This window comes from Balaenoptera ricei, chromosome 9 (assembly GCF_028023285.1).
Source record: "Balaenoptera ricei isolate mBalRic1 chromosome 9, mBalRic1.hap2, whole genome shotgun sequence".
Lineage (NCBI taxonomy): Eukaryota > Metazoa > Chordata > Mammalia > Artiodactyla > Balaenopteridae > Balaenoptera > Balaenoptera ricei.
The window spans coordinates 114,340,566-114,363,397 of record NC_082647.1 but is presented as its reverse complement, the minus strand read 5'-3'; the positions used below and the strand labels follow the sequence as shown (position 1 = coordinate 114,363,397).

At 40.2% G+C, this 22,832-nt stretch overlaps 1 protein-coding gene and 1 non-coding gene across 2 annotated transcripts in view; both read right to left on the bottom strand.

Annotated features, from left to right (window-relative positions):
- SUN3 (Sad1 and UNC84 domain containing 3) overlaps window positions 1-22,832 on the bottom strand; it is a 37,816-nt gene that overhangs the window by 4,077 nt on the left and 10,907 nt on the right. The window contains exons 5-9 of the mRNA XM_059932922.1: window positions 19,117-19,157; window positions 17,924-18,095; window positions 16,533-16,617; window positions 8,368-8,483; window positions 7,143-7,310 (exon numbers count right to left, since the gene is read on the bottom strand). Of these exons, the coding sequence (XP_059788905.1) occupies window positions 7,143-7,310; window positions 8,368-8,483; window positions 16,533-16,617; window positions 17,924-18,095; window positions 19,117-19,157 (582 nt within the window). The remainder of the gene's footprint in view (window positions 1-7,142; window positions 7,311-8,367; window positions 8,484-16,532; window positions 16,618-17,923; window positions 18,096-19,116; window positions 19,158-22,832) is intronic.
- Window positions 21,760-21,866, bottom strand: LOC132372308 (U6 spliceosomal RNA). The gene has a single exon (XR_009505174.1). It is a non-coding gene; the product is annotated as a U6 spliceosomal RNA (small nuclear RNA).

The window sequence follows — 22,832 nt, the reverse complement described above, 5'->3', positions numbered from 1 at the left end:
TGTGTTGTTGGATTCTGTTTGCTAGTATTTTGTTGAGGATTTTTGCATCTATATTCATCAGTGATATTGGTCTGTAATTTTCTTTCTTTGTAGTATCTTTGTCTGGTTTTGGTATCAGGGTGATGGTGGCCTCATAAAATGAGTTTCAGAGTGTTCCTTCCTCTGTAATTTTTTGGGAGAGTTTGAGAAGGATGGGTGTTAGCTCTTCTCTAAATGTTTGATAGAATTCACCTGTGAAGCCATCTGGTCCTGGGCTTTTGTTTGTTGGAAGATTTTTAATCACAGTTGCAATTTCATTACTTGTGATTGGTCTGTTCATATTTTCTGTTTCTTCCTGGTTCAGCCTTGGAAGGTTATCCCTTTCTAAGAATTTGTCCATTTCTTCCAGGTTGTCCATTTTATTGGCATAGAGTTGCTTGTAGTAGTCTCTTAGGGTGCTTTGTATTTCTGCGGTGTCTGTTATAACTTCTCCGTTTTCATTTCTAATTTTATTGATTTGAGTCCTCTCCCTCTTTTTCTTCATGAGCCTGGCTGATGGTTTATTAATTTTGTTTATCTTCTCAAAGAACCAGCTTTTAGTTTTACTGATCTGTGCTATTGTTTTCTTTGTTTCTATTTCATTTATTTCTGCTCTGATCTTTATGATTTCTTTCCTTCTGCTAACTTTGGGTTTTCTTTGTTCTTCTTTCTCTAGCTCCTTTAGGTGTAAGGTTAGATTGTTTATTTGAGATTTTTCTTGTTTCTTGAGGTAGGTTTGTATAGCTGTAAACTTAAACTTCCCTCTTAGAACAGCTTTTGCTGCATCCCATAGGTTTTGGATCATCGTGTTTTCATTGTCATTTGTCTCTAGGTATTTTTTTGATTTCAATTTTGATTTCTTCAGTGATCTCTTGGTTATTTAGTAATGTATTGTTTAGCTTCCATGTGATTGTGTTTTTTACGTTTTTTTCCCGTAATTCATTTCTAATCTCATAGCGTTGTGGTCAGAAAAGATGCTTGATATGACTTCAATTTTCTTAAATTTACTGAGGCTTGATTTGTGACCCAAGATGTGATCTATCCTGGAGAATGTTCCGTGCGCACTTGAGAAGAAAGTGTAATCTGCTGTTTTGGGATGGAATGTCCTACAAATATCAATTAAATCTATCTGGTCTATTGTGTCACTTAAAGCTTCTGTTTCCTTATTTACTTTCATTTTGGATGACCTGTCCATTGGTGTAAGTGACGTGTTAAAGTCCCCCACTATTATTGTGTTACTGTCGATTTCCTCTTTTATAGTTGTTAGCAGTTGCCTTACGTATTGACGTGCTCCTATGTTGGGTGCATATATATTTATAATTGTTATATCTTCTTCTTGGATTGATCCCTTGATCGTTATGTAGTGTCCTTCCTTGTCCTTTGTAACATTCTTTATTTTAAAGTCTATTTTATCTGATATGAGTATTGTTACTCCAGCTTTCTTTTGATTTCCATTTGCATGAAATATCATTTTCCATCCCCTCACTTTCAATCTGTATGTGTCCCTAGGTCTGAAGCAGGTCTCTTGTAGACAGCATATATGTGAATCTTGTTTTTGTATCCATTCTGCAAGCCTGTGTCTTTTGGTTGGAGCATTTAATCCATTCACGTTTAAGGTAATTATCGATACGTATGTTCCTATGACCATTTTCTTAATTGTTTTGGGTTTGTTTTTGTAGGTCCTTTTCTTCTCTTGTGTTTCCCACTTAGAGAAGTTCCTTTAGCATTTGTTGTAGAGCTGGTTTGGTGGTGCTGAATTCTCTTAGCTTTTGCTTGTCTGTAAAGCTTTTGATTTCTCCATCGAATCTGAATGAGATTCTTGCCAGGTAGAGTAATCTTGGTTGTAGGTTCTTCCTTTTCATCACTTTAAATATATCATGCCACTCCCTTCTGGCTTGTAGAGTTTCTGCTGAGAAATCAGCTGTTAACATTATGGGAGTTCCCTTGTGTGTTATTTGTCATTTTTCCCTTGCTGCTTTCAATAATTTTTCTTTGTCTTTATTTTTTTGCCAGTTTGATTACTATGTGTCTTGGCGTGTTTCTCCTTGGGTTTATCCTCTATGGGACTCGCTGCGCTTCCTGGACTTGGGTGGCTATTTCCTTTCCCATGTTAGGGAAGTTTTCGGCTATAATCTCTTCAAATATTTTCTCTCGTCCTTTCTCTCTCTCTTCTCCTTCTGGGATCCCTATAATGTGAATGTTGTTGCATTTAATGTTGTCCCAGGTCTCTTAGGCTGTCTTCATTTCTTTTCATTCTTCTGTCTTTATTCTGTTCCACAGCAGTGAATTCCACCATTCTGTCTTCCAGGTCACTTATCAGTTCTTCTGCCTCAGTTATTCTGCTATTGATTCCTTCTAGTGTAGTTTTCATTTCAGTTATTGTATTGTCCATCTCTGTTTGTTTGTTCTTTAATTCTTCTAGGTCTTTGTTATATATTTCTTGCATCTTCTCGATCTTTTCCTCGATTCTTTTTCCGAGGTCCTGGGTCATCTTCACTATCATTATTCTGAATTCTTTTTCTGGAAGGTTGCCTATCTCCACTTCATTAAGTTGTTTTTCTGGGGTTTTATCTTGTTCCTTCATCTGGTACATAGCCCTCTGCCTTTTCATCTTGTCTATTTTTCTGTGAATGTGGTTTTTGTTCCACAGGCTGCAGGATTGTAGTTCTTCTTGCTTCTCTCTACCCTTTAAAATTGAAGATTTTTGAGAGGAGAGCACACTGGTGGAAATTAATTTACCTTGTAAATCTCAAGTTTATTGTTAGGTTCCTTGAATCATAGTAACACAACAAAATAGAGATTTCATGAGTTCAGTCATTTTATTCAATATAATGAAAATCATAATATCAACATTTAAACTATTTATCAATTAACTTATTAAAAGAATTGGATACATCATGACTAAATAATGCACTCACAATTTTATATAATATATATTATATTCAATTATATATAATATATTCTATTATATATAATATATATCATATATAATATATACATTATCTATATATTGACATATCAATTTACATATGTCACATTTGAGATATATATATATATATATATATATATATATATATATATATATAAAGTCTCATATAGTTCCTTTAACCTGTTGAGAGGCATGCTAGTTTTTTTTTTTTTGCATGCTAGTTTTATTTCCACCTTCTTTATCATTCTATTTTAATTTCACTTGGTTCATAAATTCACTAATATTAGAGAAAAACAATGAGAAGTAATTTTGCTTACTAAAGGATTCTTGACTGAAGGATTCATCCATAAAATCCCTCTATAATGAGCAACTGTGCACACTTTTGTGAGATAGGGTTTGATCTGCTCAAATCCAACATAACTCAACTATAGGTGTCTGGAGACACTGACTGTGGATGGCATCAGGCTTGCATCAAAGGACAGTAGTCTCTGTGTTTTATAACTCCAGGACCATGTCATTTAAAGGCGTTTGAATGACACACAAGGCAGGCTGAGCATGCTTGTTTAACTCTGAGCCCTCCTCTGGATAGGAACACGAAGGGATTGAAGTAAGGCATGAACCTCTGAGGAAAACACGGGAGCAGACACTGAGAGAAAAACATGTGGAGATAGCCAGATGGTGACTGGTGTAGTGGCCTGGAGAAAAGTCACGCTACCCTGGCTGTAGGGGGAATCAGCAGCATGCTGGTGCTGATGTTTACTGCAAGGGCCCAGAAAGGGCCAGAGCTGGGGCCGTGCTGTGGGGCCCAGCATGAGGTTGAGGGGTCCCTACACCTGAGAGTGGGCTAACTGTCTTTTTAAGAAGCAGTTAGACCCTAGTCATCACCCCTGCCCTTGTCCAGAAAGAGATTATCTTTTTTCCTCCCAGGTCTAGGACAGCTGACCTCAGGAGCACCCGGCAAAAATAAGAGGTGAAGGTATAACCTCTGCATGAATGGTGGGCTGTGCACCTCCACACCCAGCACATTGGCCAAGCTGAAAACCCCAGGGCACAAGGTTGCAGGATTCCTGGGGTCAAACTTCTGGATACCACACTCTGCAGTCTCCAACCAGACCATCTAGCCATGAAGCTCACTGTTGACTTGCCTCTCATGTGTGCAGAAAAAGCCAGCTTTTGACTGTTCAGCTCTTAAATGTGACAAGCGTCACCAGACAAATGTGGAAAGCAACTAACAAAAAACATGGAGCCCCTGTTAACAAATAGGAAAGGGGGCACTTGGGAGTAAAGATGTGAGGGAGCTAAAAACATGGAACAAAACTGTAATTGCACCCAGTAATATAGGAAAACATATAGACTCTAGAAAAAGGAGTATTTATAGAAAAAAAAAGTCTTAGAATAATCATGACAGCAGAAATGAAAAATTTAGCATAGGGTTCAAAATATAAATTGATAAAATATTCCAGAAGGTGGAACAGAAAACAAAGAAGAAAAATAAGATAGAAAAGATTTTTAAAATAATAGATTAGACAAAACTACAATGAGGTATCACCTCACACCAGTCATAATGGCCATCATCAAAAATCTACAAACAATAAATGCTGGAGAGGGTGTGGAGAGAAGGGAACACTCTTGCACTGTTGGTGGGAATGTAAATTGATACAGCCACTATGGAGAACAGTATGGAGGTTCCTTAAAAAACTAAAAATAGAACTACCATATGACCCAGCAATCCCACTACTGAGCATATACCCTGAGAAAACCATAATTCAAAAAGAGTCATGTACCAAAATGTTCATTGCAGCTCTATTTACAATAGCCAGGACATGGAAGCAACCTAAGTGTCCATCATTGGATGAATGGATAAAGAAGATGTGGCACATATATACAATGGAATATTACTCAGCCATAAAAAGAAACGAAATTGAGTTATTTGTAGTGAGGTGGATGGACCTAGAGTCTGTCATACAGAGTGAAGTAAGTCAGAAAGAGAAAAACAAACACCGTATGCTAACACATATATATGGAATCTAAAAAAAAAAAAAAAAGGTCATGAAGAACCTAGGGGCAAGACGGGAATAAAGACACAGACCTACTAGAGAATGGACTTGAGGGTAAGGGGAGGGGGAAGGGGAAGCTGTGACAAAGTGAGAGAGTGGCATGGACATATATACACTACCAAATGTAAAATATATAGCTAGTGGGAAGCAGTCGCATAGCACAGGGAGATCAGCTCGGTGCTTTGTGACCACCTAGAGGGGTGGGATAGGGAGGGTGGGAGGGAGGGAGACACAAGAGGGAAGAGATATGGGGACATATGTATATGTATAACTGATTCACTTTGTTATAAAGCAGAAACTAACACACCATTGTAAAGCAATTATACTCCAATAAAGATGTTAATAAAAAAATAGATAAGTCAAATCCTCAGGATGTGGACATGAAACCCCCTGACAACAGTTGTGCATCAGGCCTGGCCAGCAACCAGGTTGGAGCAGATGAGCAGTGCTCCAGAGGATATCTTTAAAAAATAAAAAAGAAATTATTTATAAAGTATCTGACATGAATGGGCAGAATGGGAGGATATTTACACATCTGAAGAAGAGGTTGGAAATGTTTTCATGATAGAAATATAGATAACTAAGCAAATTAAATTAAAATGAGGCAATTATCCTCAAGAACATCAAAATTTTCATGTAAAGAAAATAGTATTCCAGTGCATTGTATAACTCAACTAAAACAATATTGTTCACAGAGTCACAATGAAAACGTTGGCTATGGATTGAAACTGAGATAAGCCATCTGGCAGTGTCTCACAGATGAAACACGGATTCATCATGTGATCTAGCAATTCCACTCTGTGGCACAAACCCAAGAGAAATGAAGACTGAGGTCCACAGAAAACCTTGTACCCAGCTCCTCACAGCAGCTTTATTCATAATAGTCAAATGGGTGGGATCCATTCAAATGTCCAGCAACTGACTAACAGATCAATAAAAGGGGTCTATCCATATAAGAAAATATTATCCAGAGATTAAAAATATGAAGTACTGACACATTATAACATACATGAACCTTGGAAACTTTATGCTGAGTGAAAGAAGCCATTCACAAAGGACCAGGACTTCCCTGGTGGTGCAGTGGTTAGGAATCCGCCTGCCAGTGCAGGGCACACGGGTTCAAGCCCTGGTCCGGGAAGATCCCAAATGCCGCCGCGAAGCAACTGGGCCCGTGCGCCACAACTACTGAGCCTGCGCTCTAGAGCCAGCGAGCCACAACTACTGAGCCCTGAGCGCCTAGAGCCCGTGCTCCGCAACAAAGAGAAGCCACCGCTCGCTGCAACTAGAGAAAGCCTGCACACAGCAACAGAGACCCAACGCAGCCAAAAATAAATAAATTTAAAAAACCAAAAAAACAAAAGACCACGTATTATATGATTCCATTTTATACAAAATATCCAAAATAGGGAAACCTATAGCTACAAAGTAGATTAGTGGTTGTCAGCGGCTGGGGGAGTGAGGTGGGGGATGGGAAGTGACAGCTAAGGGGTGCAGGCTTTCTTTGGAGAATAGTAAAAATATTCTAAAATTGATCATGTTGATGGTTACACAACTCTGTGAATATACCAAAAGCCACTAAGTGTACACTTTACATGACTGAACCCCCAGAGTGTGAATTATATCTCAATAAACCTGTTTGTTTTTTTTTAAGTTAAGACATAAATATTTTGGGAGAATGGGAGAGGCATGGAAGAGAACTAATCTCCATTTTCCATTAGAGGAAGTCAGTAGATAATAATCAAAACTGAAAAATCAAGGAATAACAGTAAAAGCAAATATGAAGGCAGTAATGACATAAGCAGCTAAAACTGTTGCAAGTGGAAGCTTCCAGAGAGTAAAAATTGGGGTGGGAGAAGTGGGACAAGGGGAAATCATGTTTCCCTATAAACATGGAAACGTTTCTTTTTAAATTATACACATATAACTTTGATAAAAGTAAAAAATAGAATTAAGTAATAGTAATCATCTGGTCCAACCCTCTTACTTTGTAGATGACAAAACAGGATCCAGGAAGTAAGTGATTTTCTCACAGTGATACAAATGGTTAGCTGCACAGTTCAGATGAGATCCCAGCTCCCAATTCCTAGCCAATCACCTACTATAACCCCTTCTGAATGAAGATTTAGACAGCTTCTCACATAGACAGAAAATTCCTTGGGTGCGCTGGAGATGTTTCCTGAGGGAGACACCTTCTCTGAGATGTGCTCCATGGTAACAGCAGTTGGTATGATCTTCCTGGCAAGCTTGATTAGGGCATGACCCTGGGAACCTGGAAAGGCCCAGCACTTCCCAGGGTGGACATCCGGCTGGAAAGAAAGCACCGCATTAATCTTTTATCTGCTTATATAAATCCACCCCTACAATGTTGGCCAGCTAATCACTATTGACCAAAGAACTTGCTTATGCCTATAATATGAAGGCACTGTGTGGGATGTATCAAACAGGAAAGCTTCCATGACACCCATAGTTTTGGTTGTGCTGATGTCAATCAGAGCCTTTTATTGTGTGAGTATGTTTTCTTTTACTGCTCTAACTAGACTGTAAGTCGCTACAGGCAGCTAGTTGGTATGAGCGGTGAAGGCACTGGTGAAGACAGTGCTGGTGGTGGTAATGAAGAGGGTGGTGGCAGTCACTGTGGTGACGATGATGGCAGGTGATGATGGTGATGGTGGTGGTGATGGTAGTAGTGGTGATGATAATGGTGGTGATAGCGAAGCAGGCTATCCTGGTGGTAAGGAAGAAAGATGATTTCTACCATTTTCTAGATCTAGACTGTTCTCTGGAGTGAGATCTATACATTTGCCCCTGAAGGTATTTCTAAACTGGAAATAAATTCAGGTGTGTAGTTATAGTTAAGAAGAGCTGTACTGTCAGTTGGTGTCTAGTGCCTTTTGAGTTGAACTGAAATGATAGTGAAAATCTTACTTGGAAATATCGCCTATTATAATTGGACTTTATAAAAATGTGTTGGCCTGAACAGTACATGGCACAGTCCTTGCACTTAGGGGTCATGCATCTTCAACAAGTGTTTGTTGAGTGACTGAAGTTTTCAGTGGAAAAGGAAGACCACAGAATCAACTTAAAGAAAAGATATGGAATGTGTATGTTTTATTTGAGAAGTATATACTCTAGTTCACTGATCTTAGAATAATAAATAATTATTAATTAATTAATTAATCATAGTTCATTGCCCATAAGTAGGAAATGTTTCACGTAATTTGATGACTAGAAATGCAAGAGGACAGTTTCAGTTTCTCTGACAAGTTCAGCGTTGTTTCCATTTCAGACATTAATATTTTTCATGATAAGTAATAGGAACAGAATCCTAAAATATAAACAGGTTATTTTAAATCTAGCTTTTACCTGGAGAATGATATCTGGAGGCATTTCATAATTTAAGAACCCAATCCCATGCCAGTAGAGTTTTGCTTTATTATTTTTGTAACTTTCTGAGGTCCCAGCTTCAAGAACAGAGGCTCCTGAAATTATAAAATAATTTTTAAAATTAAAAAATCACACAATTCAAAACACCATTTAGATTTTAATGTTGTTGGAAAACTATTACTGGGCAACTTACAAATAAGGTAAAATGCATACCAGGAAACTGATAAGAAAAGTATGACTTTCAGCTTTCACTACCACTGAAATTTTGTCACTTTGAGAAAACCATGCTTGCTCTGTGTGGTTTCACAAAATTTCTGGAATTGATATTACAATAAAAAATTGAAATCTGGAGCAACTGATTTACACATGGAAGTATTATGTGTACTGTGTTTATTAGCTAAGGAGACATATGGATCCCCATATTTCAACAACTCATATGATAAATAAGCCCAATTCACTCAAAAACAAAAGCAGAATGACCAGCAATGTCATAAATGTACTAACAAGTTGTATTCATACAGCCATTCTGCAGATTTATTGAGCTTTCATTTTAATCAAAGAAATATAAAATATACTCATCAAATATTATCCCTTCAGGTTACTTCATTTTAGAAGTAAAATGTATCTGACACGTAAGAAATAAAGAAAATGCAAATCACTTCCTTAAATTCCATCTGGATATCACAATACAACATTAAAAAGACACATACGTGATGAATATCAGATCACCAGTGCCTTTTCTAAGATGGTAGGATTTGAAATAGTGAATGTACCCAGGGTTGCAGGACTTAGCAAGTAGAAACACAAGATTCCCAGTTAAATTTTAATTTTACATAAATGATGATAATTTTTTAGTACAGTTACGTCCCATACAATATCTGGGACATATACTAAAAAATTGTTTGCTGTTTGCCTGAAACTCAAGTTTCACTGAGCATCCTTTATTTTACTTGGCAACCCTGTGAGTACCTTGTTTGTTTGGTTTTTTTCTGGTATGTTTGTAGAATACAGATTTTTAAAAATGCTCTGGTTTTGTCTACATGGTTATTTCCTTGTCATATTTTTTTATAACATCTTTATTGGAGTATAATTGCTTTACAATGTTGTGTTAGTTTCTGCTTTATAACAAAGTGAATCAGTTATACATATACATATGTTCCCATATCTCTTCCCTGTTACATCTCCCTCCCTCCCACCCTCCCTATCTCACCCCTCTAGGTGGTCAAAAAGCACAGAGCTGATCTCCCTGTGCTATGTGGTTGCTTCCCACTAGCTATCTATTTTACGTTTGGTAGTGTATATATGTCCATGCCACTCTCTCACTTTATCACATTTTACCCCTCCCCCTCCCCATATCCTCAAATCCATTCTCTAGTAGGTCTGTGTCTTTATTCCCATCTTGCCACTAGGTTCTTCATGACCTTTTTTTTTTTTCCCTTAGATTCCATATATATGTGTTAGCATACTGTATTTGTTTTTCTCTTTCTGACTTACTTCACTCTGTATGACAGACTCTAACTCCATCCACCTCACTACAGATATATACAATGGAATATTACTCAGCCATCAAAAGAAACGAAATGGAGTTATTTGTAGTACCTTGTTTCTGAGTGCTGATACAGTCTGCTTGGTCAGTGAATGTTCCTGCTGGACTGATTGGACAGGAATTAAACTTCCACATACTGATGTGAGGACTGACCCCACCCCAGCCATAATCTAGTTCAGAAAACGCTAATTGTGGCAGGTAGGGTTTTTAAGTAATTCAAATTCACTTTTCTCATTCTCATTTTTTAAGTTTCTATTCAGCTTTAATGAGATATACATACTACCCAATTTACTCATTTAAAGTGTACAATTCAGTGGTTTTTAGCGTATTCACAGAGTTGTACAACCATGACTGAAATCAACATTAGAACACTTTCAATCAGCCCCCAAAGAAACCCTATTGTGCTCAGCGGTCACTCCCCACTCCCCCGAACCCCACCCCATCCCTAGGCAATCACTGACCTACTTGCTATCTACATTTGCCTATTCTGGACCTTCTGTCTTGCTGTCTCTTTGTAGTCAATCACAGTAGTAGCCTCTTGAATATGGCTACTTTCACTTAGCACAATTGATACATTTGAGCTTCCTGGCAGGTATAATGAATGTGTTCCTTCTTATTGTTGTGTAACATTCCACTGTATGGATACATCACAACTAGCTATTCCTTCATCTATTTCCAGTTTTGGTGACAATGAATAAAGTTGCTGTAGACATTCTCAGACAGGTTTTATTGTGAACATAAGTTTAAACTTCTCTTAGGTAAATATTGATACGTAGAGGTGGAATTGCTGGGTCATACATGTTATGTTTAACTTCATAAGAAATTGTCAAATGTCATACCCTAGTGAAGTAAGTAAGACAGAGAAAGACAATTATTGTATGTTTTCACTTATATGTGGAATCTAAATAATAAAACGAGTGACTGAATATAACAAAACAGAAACAGACTCATTGATACAAAAGAGCAAACTAGTGGTTACCAAAGGGGAGAGGGCTGGGGGGAGGGGCAAGATAGGGGAAGGAGATTAAGAAGTGCAAACTACTAGGTATAAAATAAATAAGATACAAGGATATAATGCATAGCACAGGGAATATAACCAGTATTTTATATGTAATGACTTTAAATGGAGTATAAGCTATAAAAATATTGAATGACTGTGTTGTACACCTGAAACTAATGCAACATTGTAAATCAACTATATTTCAATTAAAAAAAAAAAAGAAAGAAATTGGCAAATGGTTTTCCAAAATGGCTGTACCACGTTACATTCTCACCAGCCACGTGTGAGAGTTCTGCTTGCTTCCCATTGCTGCCACCATTTCATGTGTCAGGTTTTGTTTGTTTGTTTGCTGTTCTAATGGGTATATGTACATTTCACTAATGGATACTAATGATGAGCATTTTTTCATGTGCTTTTTTGACATGCATATATCTTCTTTGATGAGGTGGCTTTCAAATCGTTTGCACACTTTTTATTGGATTGGCTGCTTTCAAATCGTTTGCCCACTTTTTATTGGATTGGCTGTTTTCTTACCATTGAAATTTGAGAGTGTTTATAAATTGTGGATATAAGTCCTTTGTCAAGTGTTTGCAATCCTGTCTCCCAGCCTGTGACTTGTCTTTTCATTCTCTTCAATGGCTTTTTCCAAGCAGAAGTTTTAAATTTAGATGAAGTCCAAATTATCCATTCTTTTCTTTTTACGGATCACATTTTGGATATTGTGTCTAAGAAATCTTTTCCCAACTCAAAGTCACAAAAACTTTCTCTTATTTTTTCTTCTAGAAGTTTTATAGCTTTAAGCTTTATATTTAGATCATACTTTTTACATTTAATGCATTTTGAGTTAATTTTTGTAAGGTGTGAGCTGTGAGTCAAGGTTTATTTTTGCATATGAATGTCCAACTCTTCCAGCACTATCAACTTGCTTTTTCTCCTTTGTCAAAAGTTAGTGTGGGACTATTTCTTGACTTTTTATTATGTTTCATTAATTTCATTGACATCACATTCTCTCATTACTGTAGCTTTATAGTAAGCTTTCAAATCAGTGTGAGTCTTCCAAATTTGTTCTTCCTTTCAAAACTGTTCTGGCTATTTTAGAAAGAACTTGTAGATTTCTAAACAATCATGCTGGGATTTTGACTGGGATTGTATTGAATCAATAGACTGATTAGGAAGAATTGCCATCTTACCAATATTGATGCTTCTAATACACAAACTTGGAATATCTGTCCACTTATTTAGGTCTTCTGTTATTTCTTTCATTAGTGGGTTTTTTTTTTTTTTTCGCTTTTAGCATGTTTTTCATGTTTTTCACTGCTGTTGTGAATAAGACTGTTTTTAAAATTTCTTTTTCCAATTTCTTACTACTAGCATCTAAAAATTATATATATACAATTGAACTTACTAACTTCACTTATTAGTTCTAGTAGATTTTTTGATGATTCTCTACATAAATCATCATGCTGTCTGTGAATACAGAGATTTTTATTTCTTCCTTTCCAATTTGCTTGCTTCTTTCTTCTTTCCCTCTCTTCCCCTCCACACCCCCACTCTTCCCTGCCCTTCTCTCTCTGATTCTTGTCTTACTTTACTGTTAGGAATTCTAGTACAGTGTTGACTAGGACAGAGCATAGGTCTTTCATCTCCTTAGTTAAATTTATTCCTAGGCATTTTATTCTTTCTGGTGCAGTTGTAAATGGAGTTGTTTTCTTTATTTCTCTTTCTGATAATTTGTTATTAGTGTATAGAAATGCAGCAGATTTTTATGTATTAATTTTGTATCCTGCAACTTTACTGAATTCATTTTTGGTTGTAATAGTTTTTTTGTAGAGTCTTTATGGTTCTCTGTATATGGTATCATGTCATCTGCAAATAGTGACAGTTTTACTTCTTTTTCTCCCATTTGGATGCCTTTTACTTCTTTTTCTTCTCTGATTGCTGTGGCTGGGACTTCCAATACTACACTGAACAAAAGTGGTGAGCGTAGGCATCCTTGTCTAGATCCTGATCTTAGGGGAAAGTGCTCAGCTTTTCACTGTTGAGTATGACGTTAGCTCTGGGTTTGTCATATATGGTTTTATTTTGTTGAGGTGTGTTCCCTCTGTACACACTTTGTCTCTGTATTTTTTTAGTGGTTGCTCTGGCAATCTTAATACACATAACTAACCTTTCAAAGTCAATTTAGAGTTAATATTTTACCAAGAGGTCCCTTTAACTTCACCCATTGACCTTTCCTTAAGAGTTGTCCATCTACATATATTAAAACCCCATCAGCTAATGTTATAATTTTTCTTTTCAACAGTCATACCTATGTTAAAGAACTTAAGAAAATTGTCTCATAGTTATAGATATTCGTCTTATCTGTTGTTCTTTCTCCTTTCCTTAAGTTCTAAGTTTCCTTTTGGTGTCATTTCCCTTAGCCCTGAAGAACTTCCTTTAGCAGATCTGTTGACAAAGAAGTCCCTTGGTTTCCCTTCATCTAAGAATGACTCCATTTCACCCTCATTCTTTTTTTGTTTTTTTGTTATTTGGTTACACTGGGTCTTGGTTGTGGCAGGTGGGCTCCTTAGTTGCGGCACACTGGCTCCTTAGTTGTGGCATTCGAACTCTTAGTTGCAGCATGCATGTGGGATCTAGTTCCCTGACCAGGGATTGAACCTGGGACCCTGAATCATGAGCACGGAGTCTTAACCACTGCGCCACCAGGGAAGTCCCTCACCCTCATTCTTAGAGGATATTTTTACTGGATCTGCATTGGCATTTCCTTTATTTCAGTGCTTTACAGTGTAGTTCCCTTCTCTTCTGGTCTCCTTGGTTTTCGATAAGAAATCTGCAGTCATTTGTATCATTACTCTCCCATATTAATGTGTGTGTTTTGTTCCTCTTGCTGCTTACAAGACTTCCTCATCTTTGGTTTTGTGAAATTTATCATGTGTCTGGATATAGTTTTCCTTGACTTTATCTTGTTTCTGATTTCCTCAGTTTCTTGACTCTATAAATTTATGTTTTTAACAAAATTTGGAATGTTTTCAGCTATTATTTCTTCAAATAAATTATTTTTCTGCATTTATCTCTTATCTGCTTCTGAGACTACAAGGATGAGAATGTTAGACCTTTTCATATATGTCCCATAGGTTTCTGAAGCTTTTTCATTTTTTTTCAAAATTGTTTCCATTTTTTCCCATTTCTTCAGATTGGATAATTTCTACTGATTTTCAATTTCACTAATTCTTTTCTCTTGTCATTGTCCTATTATTAGCCCATATAATGAATTTTTTTCAGATGTATTTTTCATTTCTCAAATTTTCATCTGGTGCTTTTCTATAGTTCCTCTGTCTTGGCTGAGAGATCATATCTTTTCATTCATTTCAGCTGTACTTACCTTTACCACTTGAAGCCTAGTTACACTACCTGCTTCAGAGTCTCTGTGTTTTAATCCAACATCTGTGTCCTGATGGAGTGGGTTGGCATCTGCTGGTTCTCTTTCCCCGTGCAAATCGGTCACATTTGCCTAGGTCTTGGTATGTCGACTAATTTTGAACTGTATCCTAGACATACTGAATATTATATTGTGAGACTCTGGGTGCTTTTGTTTGTTTCATCAGACAATCAACCAGAAATGTTCAGACCATAAGTGCCCCTCCTTTTCTATGGGAGGTGGTAACAATCTCAGTTCCATTTTCAGAGCCTTTACAACAGGCATGTTCTGCCCATGTGCCCCTCAGTGGACAGTCTAAGACCCGAGCTGTGGCTAAATCTTTGTCAAAATCTCAGAGCTGCTGCTGTGCTGCCGTGGGTCCGTCTCCGTGAAAGAGAAGCTACGAGGCAAGCCGGCAGCAGGCCACACACACAAGGTCAGGGCGTCTGCTCTCCTGTCCGGCCTTCTCAAGCCTTCCTCCTACACTCTCTGACCGACAGGACTATTTTGTTCTGGTTCTTTCTAGAACGGTGGAGTTTCTCTCACAATTTTAGTCACCCACCGCACTGTCACCACCTTGTGGCTCTGTCACTGCAGCTCAAGCCTCAGCTCAAGCTTCGAGAGAAAAGAAAAACGGTAAACTCACCCTTGCATGGGCCACATTTCCAGTCTTTTACTTCCCTCCACAATCTGCCTCCTTTTGTTTACTTTTCATCATACTCAGGTAGCTGGTTTTTATATTGTGTCCAACTCTTTTAGTTGTATGTCATCAGCAGGGAAGAAAGGCTGCCCTAGGCTTTTCTCCATCTCATCCTAACCAGAAGCTGGCTGTGCATCATGCTAACATTTATTCAGAAGCCATAACATTTTCTGCTATTCCTTGTTCTACATAGGGTATCTACGGACCTTTGTCATTATGGTTTTTCCAAATGGAAGTTGTAAATATATTCAACAGAATAGGAAGAAGGCATCAAAAGGCTGTATCAGAATGCCAAGACTCGGACTTCCCTGGTGGTGCAGTGGTTAAGAATCCGCCTGCCAACGCAAGGGACACAGGTTCGAGCCCTGGTCCAGGAGGATCCCACATGCTGCGGAGCAACTCAGCTCATGCACCATAACTACTGAGTGCATGCCACATGCCTGCAGTCTAGAGCCCGTGAGCCACAACTACTGAGCCCGCATGCCACAACTACTGAAGCCTGTGCACCTAGAGCCCATTCTCCGCAACAAGAGAAGCCACCGCAATGAGAAGCCTGCGCAAGGCAACAAAGAGTAGCCCCCGCTCTCCTCAACTAGAGAAAACCTGTGCACAGCAACGAAGACCCAATGCAGCCAAAAATAAATAAATAAATAAATTTATGCCCAAGCAAACAAACAAAAAAAACATTCTGTGAGTTACCTTCCCACCCTATCTAAGCTCATGCCTCTCAGGCTTCAGGGAATTCAAAGTCAGGCGTCTGTCCTCTTGCTCTGTCTCTCAACACACACACACACACAGACACACACACACGACTAATAATCATTCTGGTCCAGATGCTCTCTACTCCATGCAGGACACAAATTTATTCCCGCAATATTAGTTTGGCTTTTGTCACTTGATAAAAATTAGCGTTCCTCTGTGGGCTTTGTATTTCCTCCCTCTTTCTCTTGCATCCTTTCCTCCTCCTTCCCCGCCCCCCGCCCCATGCTTCACTGAGCCCATGGTCATACACTGCCACAGGCAGGGGCTTCTAGGCAATATTAAGGTTAACGATTCACAGTCTAAGCACTTAAGAATATATTTTTGGAGGATACTAAGAACATTATATACAGTCTTGAGACACTATCACTTAATCCCTAATAATGCATTTAGATTAGTCATTAGTAGTCGTTTTAGTATATAGAGGATAAAATGTTATAATGTTTGTGATGCATCCCCAGCCTCCCTGTGGCAGGCGCACTTTCTCTGTGGTGCTCTTAGTGTACGTCACACGCGCTAAGGAAGATGCACAGTTTGTGCTCCGTCTGAGATTTGCACTCACCTACAACCATTTCTATTCTCCGCTTTATTGTCTAGGTTTGTTAGTTTTTCCTCCCTCTCCAGTTACCAGGTAGATAAACACCAGATAAAGAAACACAGAGGACATAGATGCTTTTGAAGCATCGACTTTTTATACAGGCCTTGTCACTTCTTTACTCACCTGCTGACTTAAGTGCATAATCGGCCATCTGGACTTGATCTTCTCTCAACTTTTTAAGTACATAATTTACCAAGTTTGACGTTTCCTGTACAAATTTTAAAAAGAGTTTCCTGTTAACAATCTCTGTCAACTGCTTGAGTTTTGACAATTTACTGTGTTGATTTGGACCCAAGTTTCCTAATCTGCAAAATGATAACAACACTGAACGTTGACCAAGCTGCAGATGGAGCCCGGCACCACACACAGATTCTTAATATCGGCTTCCCAGGTCAGTGGGCTCGGTGTTTCTCAGGGAGCTGAATTATCCAAGCTGAGATGTGTTCGGCCGTTCGCCAAGGCCACAGAGCAAGGCTGGACTCAAGCCCCTTCTGAAGCCCTGACAACCACTCCATCACGCTCTCACAGTGGGGCAGTCAGATGAGGATGCGTGTGACCTGCTGGGTGCCCCTTTTTAGTGTCTCTGCTTAGTAATAAAGACTTGAATGTTCTGTAATATTTGGTTAAATGTATATATATATATATATATATATATATATATATATATTTTTTTTTTTTTTTTTTTTGCATCTTGTGGGATCTTAGTTTCCCAACCCAGGATCGAGCGTGTGCCCCCTGCAGTGGAAGTGCAGATTCCTAACCACTGGACCGCCAGGGAACTCCCTGTAGGTATTTGGGGATCAAGACAGTTTACATAGAGTACATGATTGCTTGTGTTAGAAATTATTCATCATTTGAATTAATATTGGGTTCTTAAGGATGTTCTGAGTCTAAAAAAGCAAGTGTCCTGAGAGAACAAAACAGTCTGAGTTCTAACTGAGGAAGCACTTTGTCCCAGGGCCGTGGCAGTGGGGGGCCTGGAGGCAGTGGTGGTCAGTGTCAGCTTTCTGTGTCTTTCAAAAAGCAGAACCTAAGGAAAGGAAAGAAGTTATTGCTAATAAGGGGGGAGAAGAGGCAAAACCAAGCTCATTGGTCTTCACCATAATATTGCCCAACTTGGTGCTGAGCAGGTCAAATACACGAGCTTTAGGTCCCTGAATAAAAATATTTTACTATTTAAGTATTTGTGTATGGACTTTCAGAGACTGTCATTTCTGCATGAGCTTTCGTTTGTCTTCTTTTGTTTTTTAAGTGCAAAATAAGACAGAATCAGTTACTTATTTGGGTGGGAAGTCAGTTTTCTTGCAACACAAAATCTTCCCTGTGACACAGCAATTATGAAAAAGTGTGCTTCCAGGGGCAAGCTTTAGTGAATGTAAGCTACTGCCGGGGAAGAATTTTCAAGAGGACACTGACCACACCCCAGCTGTCGCCCCATTCCCCACTCACATAAGCTGTGGATGTGACAACTGAAGGTCGGACGAGCCCCGCCTCCCTGCCAATGCCCACATCACCTCGTCCACAACTTCAGTATGGTCCCAGCCTTCAGCGGGGTCTCCGTCTGCAGTCCAGCTGTAACTGTGCAGACCATCCCGTATATCTCTAAGTAAGGCCTTCAGAACATCTATTTCTTCAATTAAGAATAGAATTTCACGGAAGTTGTTTTCCAAAGTCTGGCTTTCCTTCCTGTGAATAGAGACCCTCACTGTGAAAGGAGGAAGCAGTGGGTTCCCTGCCGCCCCCCAGGGCTGGGCTTCAGGGCCAGCAAAATGAAGAGGTGCTTTACGTTGCAGAAGAGAGAAACCCTAAGTGAGGGGCGCTCAGGGGATGCCCCTTTGTCTAAAGCACTGCCCTTCACTACATGTGAAAAGCAAAGACTTTCAGGGAAGCCGTCCTGAGGGCATCCCAGGGCTTGGGGTGTGCTCTGTGCAGGCACGTCCCATCCCTTCCCTGGGGAGTGCAGCCACCCTGACCTGAGCTGGGTGATCTCACAGTGTGGATCTTAAATCCCCCTCTCACCTCCTTAGGATGGGGAACACCTTGTACTTCGAGTGGGGTACAGAGCAGGAGATTCCCAACCAAGCCCTGAGGCTCTGTGGACCAGCCTCGGGCAGGCGAGGGGGGAGCTGGAGGATCCAGCCAGGGGTGGAGGTGGGGGGCAGCTGCCTTTCACCAGCTCCAGGGTGCAAGATTTTACTTTCCAAGTATGGGCTCTGCTACTTGTACAGTTTGAAAGTTATTAGAAAGAATAAGAAAATGTCAAGCCAATGGGTATTTCTTTATGCTGAAAAAAATGGAAGCACTACTTATCTAGTATTTTCTCCCAATTTGTGAAACAATATAAAATTTTGAAGAAATAAAAACTGTTAAATTTTGGTGTGTTTGTAACAGTTTTTATTCCATGCAAAAACATTGTTACAAAATAATTTTGTGTCCCACTGCACCTCCCAGATCAGTAAATATATTTTAGAATTATTTTAACGGCTTCATAATTCTCCATTCCACATGTTTAACCTTCGACCTGCTTTTCTCATCTTGGTGGTTTCCTTTTCTTAAAAAATAATAAATAATATTGAAAGCACCTCCCAGTGTATATTTCCTTAAAGAATGATCCTCAGAAGTAGAAATTAGTTTTATAATTTTACAAAAGCATTTCAGCGTTTGGACCCACACCAGAAAGTCACGCACACGAGAACATCTCACTCACTTTAAAAGTTCCAGTTGCTCTTTTGGCATTCGAAGCCTGGCCTGAAGAAAACAAAACAAAACAAAACAAAATCATTCCAAATCCTGCCTACTCAGGTGGAGTTATTTTTCCTATTTGTAAAGGGGAAGGAAATCACACTGCCACCCTCGATAGAGACGTGCGGCAAGTGGGACCCACAGCCTCTAAGACACCTGCACCTTCCTGCAAATAGTTATATTTAGAGGAGATGCGGAAGCATCCAGACCTGAGGTTTGTTCCTGCACACAGTGAGGGGCACCCCCTTTCCCTGCAAGGAAGCCGATGGCTGCATTCCATCAGCATGCCATCAGACAAATTGCAGGCCTTTACCTAATGCCGGCAGGGTGTCTCAACAGGACCACCTCATGTTTGAACAGGGGGTGCCCAGCCAGGCTGACAACGCTGCTGCTCTTTGGGATGCACACAGGGCGTGGCGGAGGAGGTCCACACGGGACGGCGGACAGAGGGTCTGCTCCCAGGCTGCAGCCCCTGCCCACCCAGCTTCCTTCCGCCAGCTCCTCTGTGTGCGAAGCTCCACGTACCTCGTGGGTTCTAGGCTCCCCCACCAACGGCTGCAAACCCAGCAGCTTAAAATGACAGAAGTGGATTCTCTTACAGGCCTGGAGGCCAGAAGTCCGAGATCAGGGTGTCAGCAGGGCCGCACTTTCCTCTCAGGCTCAAGAGAGATTCCATTTCTTGCTTCTTCCACCTTCTGGAGGCTCCTGGGCTTGCTGTGGCCGCACTGTCCCCACACGCCCTTCTCCCCTAGGTGCATCTCCTCTGCATGTCTCTTATCTTATCTGTGTGACACGTGTCAGTGGGTTTAGGGCCCAACTGGGAAATCCAGGATGACTTCATCTCAAGAGCCCTGATTACATCTGCAGAGACTCTTTTTCCAAATAAAGGTTCCATGCACAGGTTCTGGGGGGCAGGCCATGAAATAGCTTCCTGGGGGTCACTTTCCACCCACTGCAGTGACCATCCATGAGTTATCTGGGAAATAATGTCCCATCCTTCTCCGCGGACAAGTCTGCTTTTTTGTTTCAAAGACTCTGACTTCTCATCAGTTTGCTCTGCCAAAATGGTGCAAGGCGGGAGGGACATCTCATCCACACTGTTGTGTGACAGTGGAGTGGAATGGAACACAGCACGCCACACAGAAAACAATTACCTCACTTTTGTTTTTCTGCTGAGCAATTTAATTTTTAAAAAATTTTTACTGGAGTATTGTTGTTTTACAATGTTGTGTTAGTTTCTGCTGTGCAGCAAAGTGAATCAAATTATACATATACATATATCCTCTCTTTTTTGGATTTCCTTCCCAGTTAGGTCACCACAGAGCACTGAGTAGAGTTCCCTGTGCTAAACGGTAGGTTCTCATTAGTGGGCAATTTAATTTCTTATAGGCTCTCCTCAACATTTTTCTTTTGATGGGGATGTGGATGTGGGAGCTTATTTTTGGTAGGGAGAAATTCATATTTCTAGTTTTTCAGTTTCTGTTTGACTAGGTTTCCTGTCGGTAGGGGCAGTGTTTTGCACTTCTGTTACTTTTTTTCTGTTCTAAACTTAAAAGAACATACAGAAAATATGCCTTCATTAATTTGTTGATAAATGAATTTGAGAGTTCTTTGAAAGCTAACATTTTCCGGATTTTTAAAAGCATTTTTATTTGCCTCATTTCCAAAAGGACTTTACGTGGCTTCCACTATAGGAACAAATATAGTATAAAAAGCCATCAGACCAGGGCTTCCCTGGTGGCACAGTGGTTAAGAATCTGCCTGCCAATGCAGGGGACATGGGTTTGAGCCCTGGTCTGGGAAGATCCCACATGCCACGGAGCAACTAAGCCCGTGCACCACAACTACTGAGCCTGCGTTCTAGAGCCCGCGAGCCACAGCTACTGAGTCCGCAAGCCACAACTACAGAAGCCCACGCACCTAGAGCCCGTGCTCCACAACAAGAGAAGCCAACACAATGAGAAGCCTGCACACTGGAATGAAGAGTAGCCTCCACTCACCGCAATTAGAGAAAGCCCGTGCACAGCAACAAAGACCCAACACAGCCAAAAATAAATAAAGTAATAAATTAAAAAATAAAAAAAGCTTAAAAAAAAAGCCATCAGACCAAAAAAAAGTGAGGAAATGAAAGTGAAGAGAAAAGAAGGACTGGAAAAGGAAGATAACACGTGAAAGATGGGTTGGCATCCACAGGGAAAAAAGAAAACCTCAAAGATGCAGCAGAGGCTGCTTTGGGAACAGCTGGTGATCCATCCCTTCCACGAGGGTCCTGTGATAAGAATGGTGCTGGGGCTCCTAAGAACCTTTCGGGAGCTTCCTTCCGGGCAGGTGTACAGAGCCCCATGGAAGGTTAGGACAGATGTCCAGAGCCTTCAGTAGGACTGCACAGCATCTCCAACAAAGCTCCTGATGAAACACCTGCTGCCTGACCCAAAACATGCCCATTGAAGGAGGACCAGTTGGCATCTACAGTCAACTGAACAGGTGTGGAATCAACAGCCTCCTGAGAAATGACTGAGTAGGGCTGAAAGGGCTGAGTAGAAAAGGCAGAGAAACAGCTGTGGACAGGGCCACAGCCTTGTTTGTCATTGTTAACTATTTTACTCTTACAAATATGGAAGCCTTCATGAATCTGCTAGTCATCCTTGTTCAGGGGCCGTGCTGATCTTCTCTGTACTGTTCCAGTTTTTGTATGTGCACTGCCTAGGCGAGCACTGTTTTGTTTTTACAGGTAATGTAGACTGAGACCCAAAGCTTTATGCCTTAGAATGTGGCTCCAATACTTCGAGCTGGGAAGAATTGGATGCAAGTGTTCACAAATGCCTCACGTGGCCAGTACTTTTTTTTTTTTTTTTTAATAACAAAACTGCCACAAGTTATCTAATTTTAAACCTTATAACTTCCAGGGAAGAGGGCACCAACTCAGGTCCAAGGTCATTGACTGGATGGAGTTCATTGGTCTGTCCCTTCTTTCCGTGGAGCAGTGGTTGACTTGACCGAATCTCCTGTCCTTCCTCCATTCTCTCATCTTCGGAGGCCAAAGCATAGGATAGACAAGGTAACATCTAGAGTGCTGGGGTGCACCAGAGAGAGGACACCAGTGTCTGGTCTCAGGCTAAGTCCCTTTTGCTCTAACCAGCTTCAGGACAGCTGTGAGGCCATTCTGTCCACAGCTCCAGGCAGTGGTTAACTGAAGTGCTAGTTGCCATTTTCCACATGCTGAAGCTTCCCTTGGGGTGCTGGCTTAGTTTGTTCAGGATGCTCCAGAATACCAGAAACTGGTTGGCTTATAAATAACAGTTTATTTCTCACAGTTGTGGAGACAGAATTTCAAGATCAAGGCACCAGCAGATTTGGTATCTGGTGAGAACCACTTCCTGGTTCATAGACAGTGTCTCCTCACTGTGTCCTCACATGGCAGAGAGAGGGCAGGGAGCCCTCTGGGGTATCTTTTTTTATTTTTTATTTTTATTTTTTGGCCACACCATGTGGCATGCAAGATCTTAGTTTCCCGACCAGGGATCGAACCCACACACCCTGCAGTGGAACTGTGGAGTCTTAACCACTGGACCGCCAGGGAAGTCCCTGGGCTATCTTTTTTTAATGGGCACTAATCCCAACCATGGGGGCTCCACCCTCATGACTTAATCACTTCTCAAAGGCCCCACCTCCTAATACTTG